This window comes from Mytilus galloprovincialis, chromosome 2 (genome assembly GCF_965363235.1).
Source record: "Mytilus galloprovincialis chromosome 2, xbMytGall1.hap1.1, whole genome shotgun sequence".
Classification (NCBI taxonomy): domain Eukaryota; kingdom Metazoa; phylum Mollusca; class Bivalvia; order Mytilida; family Mytilidae; genus Mytilus; species Mytilus galloprovincialis.
Genome location: NC_134839.1, coordinates 11,667,592 through 11,678,445, shown reverse-complemented (window position 1 = coordinate 11,678,445; position 10,854 = coordinate 11,667,592). Strand labels below are relative to the sequence as shown.

The window sequence follows — 10,854 nt, the reverse complement described above, 5'->3', positions numbered from 1 at the left end:
CCCTGGTGTAATAATTTTTCAGTAATACATAAATTTCTCTCGCTTAAATCTAATACGTTGTTACATACACGAGCGAATCGTACAAGTTGAGATATATAAACACCATAAGAACCGTCAACATTTAAAAATGGATAATTACCGATAGGAAATGAAAAATCACCTCTTTAAGTTTTATCATAAATTTTGGTATTAAGCTTACCGTTAAAGAGGGGGGCAAGGGGGTCCCAATAACAGCAAAACATCAAATTGATTTGGCTCATAACAGATAACAAGGAATTAAAATGGACAAAAACAGATAACAGTAAATGAAATATTAAAATAATTCGGTCTTTGACAAATCAGTATTTCTTATTACGGATATAATCCTTTGTAATGCATTCCATTTTTTATGACTATGTTTTTAGTATTAATTTATGTATCTAGAATGTGTTTAAATTACTACTCAATATATTATAATATTTTTTATACGCTCGTTTACGGAACGTATTATGGTATACTGTTGTCCGTCTGTTGTCACCATGTCGGACATTAACTCAAAAACTCTTTAACCATTTGCATTAAACTTTGGGAAATTGTTTATATCTATTGACGTGAGCTCCCTTTTTGGTTTTTTTTTTTTTTTTTTTTATAAATTTTAGATTTTAAGTTTCTGGGTAATGGGTTTTTATTCAATAAAATTGGTGGTTTTTTTTTCAGTTTTCTGTTAACATCTCAAAAATGCTTTCACAAAGCAAGGAATTTTGGTGAATTGTTTATATCTATTAACATGAGGTAACTTTCAATTTTTATAAATTTTAGATTTTACGTTTCCGAGTTAACGGGTTATATTAATTAAAAAGGGGTGATTTTCCAGTTTTCAGACATTAACACAAAAATGTTTTCAGCAGTTCTCATGAAACGTTGGTGTATTGTTTATATATATTGACTGAAGCTCCCTTTGTTGCTAATCAAAAAAGTGACCTAAAAGAGTTTGAATATTCTGACTTTTTCTAAATGACCATTTAATGAGGTGTGTGAATTTTTCTTAATAAAACTATGAGGCAAAGTGGTATATAGGGTAGAAAAATCAAAAGCACCAATTATAAGCATGCAATTTATCAAGTACTTCGAACGAATTTTGACACTCTAAAAGCAATTTGTTCCACTATTTTCATAGGCCTTATTTGAACAATTTTTTATCAGCTGAGGTTTTTGATTGTACCAAGTGTACTAGTAAGTAGAATACATAGTTTAGTAGGGAAACAATGGCTTGAAACGAAATAAATCTTTGTTTGTAATGAGTTATGTGCAGCTTCGGACCCAAGTACATGGTTGGAACTTTCATTGTACAATGCATTTGGTTCTGCTTTGAAAAGAATTACAGAGCTGAGTCTATGTACCATATTATATAAAACTGCTGGTGGAGATTTATTTCCCCGAGGGTATCACAAGCCCAGTAGTCAGCACTTTTTGTGCTGACATGAATTGTCATTGATATGGTTACATTTATAAATTTACTGTTTACAAATTTTTGAATTTTTTGAAAAACTAAGGCTTTTCTACCTCAGGCATAGATTACCTTAGCTGTATTTGGCAAAACTTTTAGGAATTTTGGTCCTCAATGCTCTTCAACTTCGTACTTTATTTGGCCTTTTTAACTTTTTTTAATTTCGAGCGTCACTGATGAGTCTTTTGTAGACGAAACGCGCGTCTGGCGTATATTCTATATTTAGTCCTGATATCTATGATGAGTTTATTTATTATATAAAAGGTTAAGTGGTTGTTAGAACCTAGTCCTTAATTGAGATCCTTGTCAGATATTCCTGGCCATATGTTTTCCTTTTTGTCATATTAAGAATTGTTTTAATTTAATATGTTCGTACGGAAAACAAGGGACATTATTCTCAAACAAAAAATTAAGATAATTCTAAATACACATTCATAAAAAAAATGGAATTTATTACAAAGGATAATCACAAGATATACTTGAATTGTCCTGGACCTCACTTCTGTGATGGGTATATGTTAATGGAATCCTTCTCTGAATACGGGACAAACATATTAGTATAGTGGTAGACTCCAATGGCCAATGATCTTCAATTTATACCGAATATTGACTGTCAAAAAAATGCTAACATTCCAATTTTCAATAACAGTTAACAGCAAATACATTATCACAATAACAGATAACAAAAAAACTAAAAGCCCAATAACAGCTAACAAAGAATAAGACAATAACAGCTAACAGCAAATATATTTTTAAAATAACAGATAACAAAGAATTAAATTGCCCCATAACAGCATAACAGTTAAACCCCTTGCCCCCCCCCCCCCCTCGTTAAAGATATAAATATCAAGATTGGGGAAAGTGCAATGTTCATTGTTAGTATTACCTTTATTTAAAGTTAGTTCAACAGGACAATTTTCTTTAGTATACATACTGAAGTCGTCATTATTAAAAGCCAATATATCATCCAAATATCTAAAAGTATTGTTAATTTTTAGTATCAGATGTTGTTTCGATGGGTATTTGCTGATCATAGTCATAAATTGTAACTCATAATTATACAAGAACAGGTCCGCAATAAGTGGTGTATTATAATGCAGGGCCGTAACTACCTATGAGGCAGGGGAGGCAAGTGCCTCCCCTGAATTTTCTACACCATTTTTTTTTTTGAAGTTATAAAATGAAATATTTACAATATGTACACGAAGAACTTGAATTTATATTATAAACAATACAAGTTTAAGATTTAACAGTGTTATCATGATACGTGATATATATCTGTCATTTTCTGGACTTTTTATCGAAAGTGAACCGTTTCAGTATTTGTTTTTTTTTTTGTGTGGCCGTCCGTTAAGCTGGTTATCAGCTGACTGCTACACTTTGTTCATAGAGTTTGAGTGTAGCGTAATACAGGTGGCACGGTAGTATTTCCTGGCCCATAAGGGATAATGATAGCCTTTTTGGAATTTTCACCACTTTCTAACACTCCAAAAAATTCTACATTTACAGTTAACTGAACTACTTTCATTTTACTATTCAGAAATGAATTTGAATATTTATCATGACCGTTTACTTTTTTTGCTATTTTTAAAAACCTAAGGCCACTAGTACTTTTAGGTCATTTATGGTGCAGTGAATACAAAATTTAAAAAAAAATTCTCAAAAATTCATTTTCATTTTCATCTGTATGTAAAATTATTTCATATTTTTCTACACCTGATTCATCCCTCAGTTTGGGAAAGTATGTTCAATTGATACTGTATTTTTTGTCCAATCACATTGTTTAGATACATTGACCTAAGTACGTATACACAAACGAGCAACCTAAATTCTGGAATGCAAATACTACCGTGCCACCTACAAGCGGATTCCAGTTTAGCCGTCCGTCTGTTATTCAAACACATATGAAACTTTGCTTTCGACAATTTTGAATAAAACTTAACTATTTACATTTATTTAGGGGCTCATTTAAGCGGAGGAAGTTCCCTTTGTATTGTGAATCTTGTATGATATTAGAAATTCATTACCGGCTGAATCAGCTGTCATCTTTTTAAAACGCGTCTCCCGATCGTACGAGAACATTATGGTCAATGCCCGAGTAGTTAAACACTCCCATTCGTTGTAGCAGTGACTTTCTACACTAAGTAAATTCTAGTATTAAAAGTCCCTGTTTGTAGTTATACACATGTCTGTTCAGCTTTCACAATATTGAAATTCAATGTCCTCGATAAAGAAAATATCTTGCGATCTCTGATCTTGCTTTATTTATTTTTTTAACTTACCAGTTTGATTTCTAACAAAAAAGTCTTTAAATACAGATAATAAATGTTTTCATAAAAATTGCTTCCAGGATCCAGCAATACTGATGTTTCTTAACGTAAGGAAAACGAAGGAAAACGGGTTACTTATAGCCATGTTGAGAAAAAAATACGCGTTTTCAATGTATTTAGTCGCGGTTAATAATTATAGGTCAAAGTACGGCATTCAAGACGGAGCCTTGGCGCACACGAACAGCAATCTCAGCTTGTTTTTTGCATAAAAATTGCTTCCAGGTTCAAGCAATACTGATGTTTCTTTAAGTAAGGAAATCGAAGAAAAACGGGTCATTTTTAGACATTTTACTGAGATCAAAAAATCGGCGCCGGGCCCCCAAACCCTGCCTCCCCTGCATTCGAACCCTAGTTACGGCCCTGTAATGTATTATACTTTGAAATAAATTAGCTTTTAAAGCACATGCACTTGTCTCAGAAATGTTTCCTCATATATACCTTAATGTATTAAGGTATATAGGAATTTTTTTCTGAGACAAGTGCCTGTGTTTCAAACTGTTAATTTCGTCACTTAGACCAAAAGTTGTTTACGTCTATGTCCTTTGTTAGAGGTCTGTTCTCATTTGCAATCTTTATCGATCATAGATTGTAAGAAAATGGCATAAAACACACCAACATGATAACTCTTGTATATGAAGAACAATAACTCATATAAGTTGGCCATGATCATCGATCACTTGCAAGTAAAACTTGGTTTTATGACTAATTTATACTGTGTACCGTTTTCTCTATTGGCTCGTTTGTTTATTTCGCTGTTTCATATGTAAATGTACTTTTTATGCTAAACACAGTTTCCCTGTCATGTAGCTTTTCCAATTTCACGATATAAATGCACGAATCCGATATATGTCTACCTTGCAAATGCTTGGACATCCCCCCCCGACTGCATGCTTACAAACATGTCATTTTCCCGTTTACGGTTTCTGATAAGTTGATTTGACTTGAACAGACTAAAACTGTAACAAAAGCAACATTCTTGTTAAGTTTTACGATGATCGGAGAAATGCGATATCAGAAAAACTTTGAGGTTTTGAACTCAAAATGAAACAGCGGACATGGCATTATCAGCGCAAAAATGGTGTAAAACTTGTATGCATTTTAAATTTTGGTACTAAATTTAAATTTCAATCTTTATTTTTTTTATAATCAAGCTATATTAAGTCCACCAACAATCACTTTATTTTTATAGAGCTGACCAGTCAACTTATAGATTTTTTAAAATATTTAGCAAAATGGAATTCGTGCCAACATCGTACGCAACGTCTGTCTATAAATACACGTTCTTTAAACGATGACGCCTTGGACGACTTTCAATATGTAATTTTCTATATTTACAAGAAAATTATAACAAAATATGGTTTAATAAAGCATGTATAACAAATATCATAAAATCTCTAATACGGAACATAAAAACAGCAAAATTAGACAGTAAAAATTGATAAAATTCTGTAAAATGCATATATGTACATTGGAGATACATTTTTTATAGTATATTATCATATACTTAGACTAAATAACATATAAACTTTACCGTATAATAATAGCATTAAATTGACGTAAATTCCATATTTTTCGAATTGGTCCTTAGCGGGCTGATATGAAAAGTTTATCACATGCTTCGATTGTTATCACATGCCTTTCCGTAACGTTATCACATGGCATTCCGGTAATACTCGGCTAATTCCGGAAAATACACCTCAATGCTACGTTTTTAGTGAAAAACATTACAAAGTAGTGTACAAAACAATTATTTGAATACTGGAAAGTATATTGCTTAAAATAATAAAAAAAATGAAATTAAAAAAAAAACAAAAAACAATTATTTTATAAATGCATTTTTTAAGTTTTTCTGAAACATAATTTAGAAAGTTTCTTTAAAAAGTTGATTTTTCCAAACAATGATCATTATGTATATTGTTGAATTATTTTGTCGACTCGTCCATATTAAAATGTTTTTCTTCTCTCTCTGTTGAGGCATATGATAGAAAGATCTTCATATTGAATGTATTAAATTTTTGGCCCGACGGCCGTGAACTTTTTTACTCTTTTAACTTCGGGAACCACGTAAAAGGATCAATATATGAATCTGTTATTTTTCTCTACTGTTGAAGCATATGATAAAAAGATTATAACATGTCATTTTTCATATCGCATGTATTATCAGCCCTCGGTCAATATCAGCCCTCGAGCCATGCGGCTCTTGGGCTGATAATGAACCTAGGGCTGATAATACATGCGATATGAAAAATGCCATGTAATAATCTGATATTCACGTCAATATCATTTAAACAGAGCTCGTATATAATATGTAGGACTCCAAAGTACGATGGTACTATAAAGTGCGATGGTCACGCTAAAGTGCGATGGTCTACGCTAAAGTACGAAGGTGTGTCATGCTAAAGTGCGACGGCTGTTTGTTCGCTAAAGTACGATGGTCTATCACGTTAAAATGCGATGGACCAAAAGGGTAAGGGACGACATCAAAAGATCGATGTAGGATAAAAAACTTAAATCAAATAGTTTGGGGGTGGGGGGGTCAACATTGCTGCAAGTTTTGTTAATCTAAAATCGATTTTACATATATCCTTATAGGTAAATCAATTTTTCCCAAATTAAGTTAAGAAGGGGGGTAGGGGGGTCGGCGAAAAAACTATGTGAATTAAGTTTTTTATCCTACATTGAACTTTTGATGTCGTCCCTAATGTTAAAGGGCTTAAAACTTTTAAAAAACACGGATGTTAATAAATAGTCTATTTGCAAAAACTAGTATGCTAATGTTTTATAACATATGTGATAGGCTTTATAATGTACAGCTAGGCTTAACATGCTTAAGTGATTGTTTCTGAATTTAAAAGACCGACCACGTGATAATTGTTAAAATGGTAATTAAGGTGTGACAAAAATTTATATATCCTGTGTATGATTTTTTTTTAAATTCGGGCGTATAAAATATTTTGATAAATAGCGTAGCTTACAGTTCACATGTGTATCCCTTATGTGAACATCTTCCCTTAAAATCGTCATTGAAAATTACAAATACAAAATTTGTACATTGTGTAACATTTATTTGTTTAAATCTTGTAGTTTAAATGAAAGAGAAATGCAATGTTCTCCGAGCTTTTTTCCTTTTTCGCAGCGAGTACAAATACAGGTTGTATTTTCCTATACAATGTACAAAATAATGTTTTAGCGGACAATTTATGATTCACGCATGAAAACATGTACCTTTATTTTACCGACTTTAATTTTCAATAAAATCGACAATATTTTAACGGGGACCGCAAAGTAAACTGTTACATAAACAATGATTGCAATGCATCCATTAGCTTCTAATAGAAACAAGATAAAGAATATCTATGCTTATACTTTTGTATCTGTATAATAGTAAAATGGTCGACTGCAGGACACATGTCCTTCTTCTAGCACCCGGAGAAAAAAAAACAAAAAAAAAAAACATTGCCTCAGCCGACAAAGAACGGTTAGGTTTAAATTAAGTAAGTCATGGACATTTGGTTTAAAATGGTTAATCAAATACATTTATCTTTCAGCATGTTCATTTTTTTTTTTTTGTGTATAAACGACTGTTCACGTCATAATCCATAGTACGTTTATTACATCTATACATTCGCGGACCATCGCACTTTAGCGTATATCATCGCACTTTGGCGTGACCATCGTATTTTAGCGTCCCCATCGCACTTTAGAGTCCTACATATACATGTAGACAGATAAAAGCATTATACTTAATATTAAGGGATAGTACATTGAATGTCTTAAGTTCGGTGTTTTTCATTTTGTCCAGCTAGTATATTTTATTTAATTTTCTGTAAAGGATGGCTGTAATTAATGTTTTCTAAAAATATTACATTTTCCACCAATGAAATGTAAGAGTGTAACATAAATGTGTACAGTTTTCAACCATCGATTCTCCGGTATTCTCAGGTGGTGATTCACATTTGAAACCACATTGTCCTGTTGCTTCTTGTGTTATATTGAAGCCTTTCTCTTTCAAGTCAAAAGTAACACAATTCATCACGTCCTTTTCTGTGGTAGATTTATTTCTCCATGGACCAAACGTCACGTCACTCAATCTTTCGGGTCGGTTTTTTGACTTGGAGAAACAAATATGATTTTTATCAAAATTCTGAAGTTTTCTCTTTTTTGTCTTTGCAAACAATACAATGAGCAACGATGTGGTTGTTTCGGTATTCTTGGTGCTACATTCTTTAATCCTATCCAATATGGAGTTAATTATTTTATGGTAGCCAGTAAATTGAGCTCTGTATGTCTCTCGATGGATCTGTGCTAGCAGTGCCGGGCTTAGTTCAAGTTGCTCCACCATTCCGTGAAGCCCAAAGTAGACTGCTTCGCGATATATTGTTGTTGCTAAGTTCGGTGGTGGAAGTTCCCCATACCTCAAATAATTCAAAACATATACGAAATTGTCCCCGTCAGCATCTATGAAGTAGCGTCCGTCTTGACCTTTTATCGCTTGATAATTTCCACTGAACATAGCACTTAGCATTGTGTCCTTGCTTTTGGTTAATGTAAGCAGGCTAGTCGTAAAATGTCGTCCTCCCACGTTTAACTCTACTACATCTGGAAACTGGAACAAGAAATAACTTATCTTAGAATGTAATAGGTAAAATGATTTTAGAAAACAATATATCAAAAAAATATTGGAAAAAACATTCACTTTTAAACTTACGTTGTTGTTTAATATTAATTCACAATGTGCAACTTAATAATTTAATTAAATTTTAGTTCAATTATAAAAAAAATCCGTAATATTAGGAATTATAACTAGTCAAAAAGAAAAGGAGGACAATACAAATGTGGTTTGGAAATAACAATCCCATATGACACTCCCACGCGAATAAAGTGTGACATGCATGTTACTTTAGCATGGTAGTGGTGGTGAGGAAATAACAATCCCATATGACACTCCCACGCGAATAAAGTGTGACATGCATGTTACTTTAGCATGGTAGTGGTGGTGAGGAAATAACAATCCCATATGACACTCCCACGCGTATAAAGTGTGACATGCATGTTACTTTAGCATGGTAGTGGTGGTGAGGAAATAACAATCCCATATGACACTCCCACGCGTATAAAGTGTGACATGCATGTTACTTTAGCATGGTAGTGGTGGTGAGGAAATAACAATCCCATATGACACTCCCACGCGTATAAAGTGTGACATGCATGTTACTTTAGCATGGTAGTGGTGGTGAGGAAATAACAATCCCATATGACACTCCCACGCGTATAAAGTGTGACATGCATGTTACTTTAGCATGGTAGTGGTGGTGAGGAAATAACAATCCCATATGACACTCCCACGCGAATAAAGTGTGACATGCATGTTACTTTAGCATGGTAGTGGTGGTGAGGAAATAACAATCCCATATGACACTCCCACGCGAATAAAGTGTGACATGCATGTTACTTTAGCATGGTAGTGGTGGTGAGGAAATAACAATCCCATATGACACTCCCACGCGTATAAAGTGTGACATGCATGTTACTTTAGCATGGTAGTGGTGGTGAGGAAATAACAATCCCATATGACACTCCCACGCGAATAAAGTGTGACATGCATGTTACTTTAGCATGGTAGTGGTGGTGAGGGTTTTGGGGGCGGAGAGTGGAATGCCATATGCAACTTGCTTGTGTTTGTCCTTGGGTATATCAAATGAAACTTTCCAAAACTCACGAAAATCTACGTATATGATTGTCTAGATAGGGTTTACAAAATAAGGTGTAAAGGTAAAAAATATTACACAGAGAAAAGATACCTTATGATAAAGAGACAATCAAAATGCAGATATACATGTATGCCATGTATATCTTATCGATAAATTCTTGAAAATTTTAACAAAAAAAATCTATATATTATCATTGCCAAAGATCAAAACAATTAATGCCATTGTAAGAGTATTATTAACGATCACGATTAATTGAAGAAAAAAAAACATTCGCAGTAACGTGTCAAAACATGAGATTATGTGTTTTTATAGTAATATTAGTTGAAAACATACAACATTCAATATTATTACGTAATAATTCATGTTACTGAGTCTGTAGGCAACATTTGTTTAATTTCCCTGACCCATTGGTGATTTGAAAATAGTACTAAATTTGTGTAAAAACGGTGCAGCTTAATTATAACACAATATATTCCCCTTTTTTAAATGAACTAAAAATGTGTATTGTAATACATTGTAGGTGTGGTTAAATGAATTATAGTATCTACAAATACACAGCATATGCAAATACTCAAGCTATGAATACTTTACTTTAATCTGATATAAAAAAAAAAAAAAAAATAAAAAAATAGGTAAATAAAACTTGGTAGGGAGACGATGGTTTCAAATCAAAAGTGATGTGTTTTGTGTATTCATAGATAAAATTATATGTATGTATATGAACAACATGATAACATAGATTATTGCGTAATGGGTCGTTTTCACTTCCGTAGTTTATCTAGTTTGTAGCGATTATGCAAGTCTTGTTAAAGATTTGATTATGATATAGAAATCTAAAATGCATGCACAATATATTTCAATTACTTACCGATTGAGATTCTGTCATATTTCATCGATTTAATTTGTTTATATAGGATGGAAAATTACTGAATCAACGCCATGCGATAGATGTTTGTAAACAAATGTCATGTGATCCAATTGGTAATCACGTGATAATATCCGAACTCAGAAAAAGGAAACATTAATGTACTATTCTTCAGACTGGTCCGTGTAACACTTATCAATTCAAAGTTTTAAAACGTTAATTTAAGATATTTGAAATTTTGATATAAGTTTTAAAAAAACTGTGTAACACTTATTGAATTGTTAAAATTTTAAATTTTTAAAAAGTTTTGAAATTTTGAAATTTTCACCAACTTGATAATTAGACTTTTAAAATACTAAATATCGTTTTTAAATTTGATAGTATAGATATTTGATTAAATTTTGAGAGTTTGATTTTTTTGTTTTGTTTTATTAAGAGGTCAAAAATAGAAAAGGGTCGAAA

At 32.4% G+C, this 10,854-nt stretch overlaps 1 protein-coding gene across 1 annotated transcript; it reads right to left on the bottom strand.

The window, feature by feature from the left end:
* Positions 1-7,589: 7,589 nt before the first annotated feature.
* On the bottom strand, positions 7,590-10,511 carry LOC143062894 (BTB/POZ domain-containing protein KCTD7-like). The gene is made up of 2 exons (XM_076234709.1): positions 10,396-10,511; positions 7,590-8,422 (listed from the first exon to the last, which is right to left on the bottom strand). The coding sequence occupies exons 1-2, from the start codon at positions 10,411-10,413 to the stop codon at positions 7,679-7,681; spliced, it is 762 nt and encodes a 253-aa protein (XP_076090824.1). The 5' UTR covers positions 10,414-10,511; the 3' UTR covers positions 7,590-7,678.
* Positions 10,512-10,854: the final 343 nt, after the last annotated feature.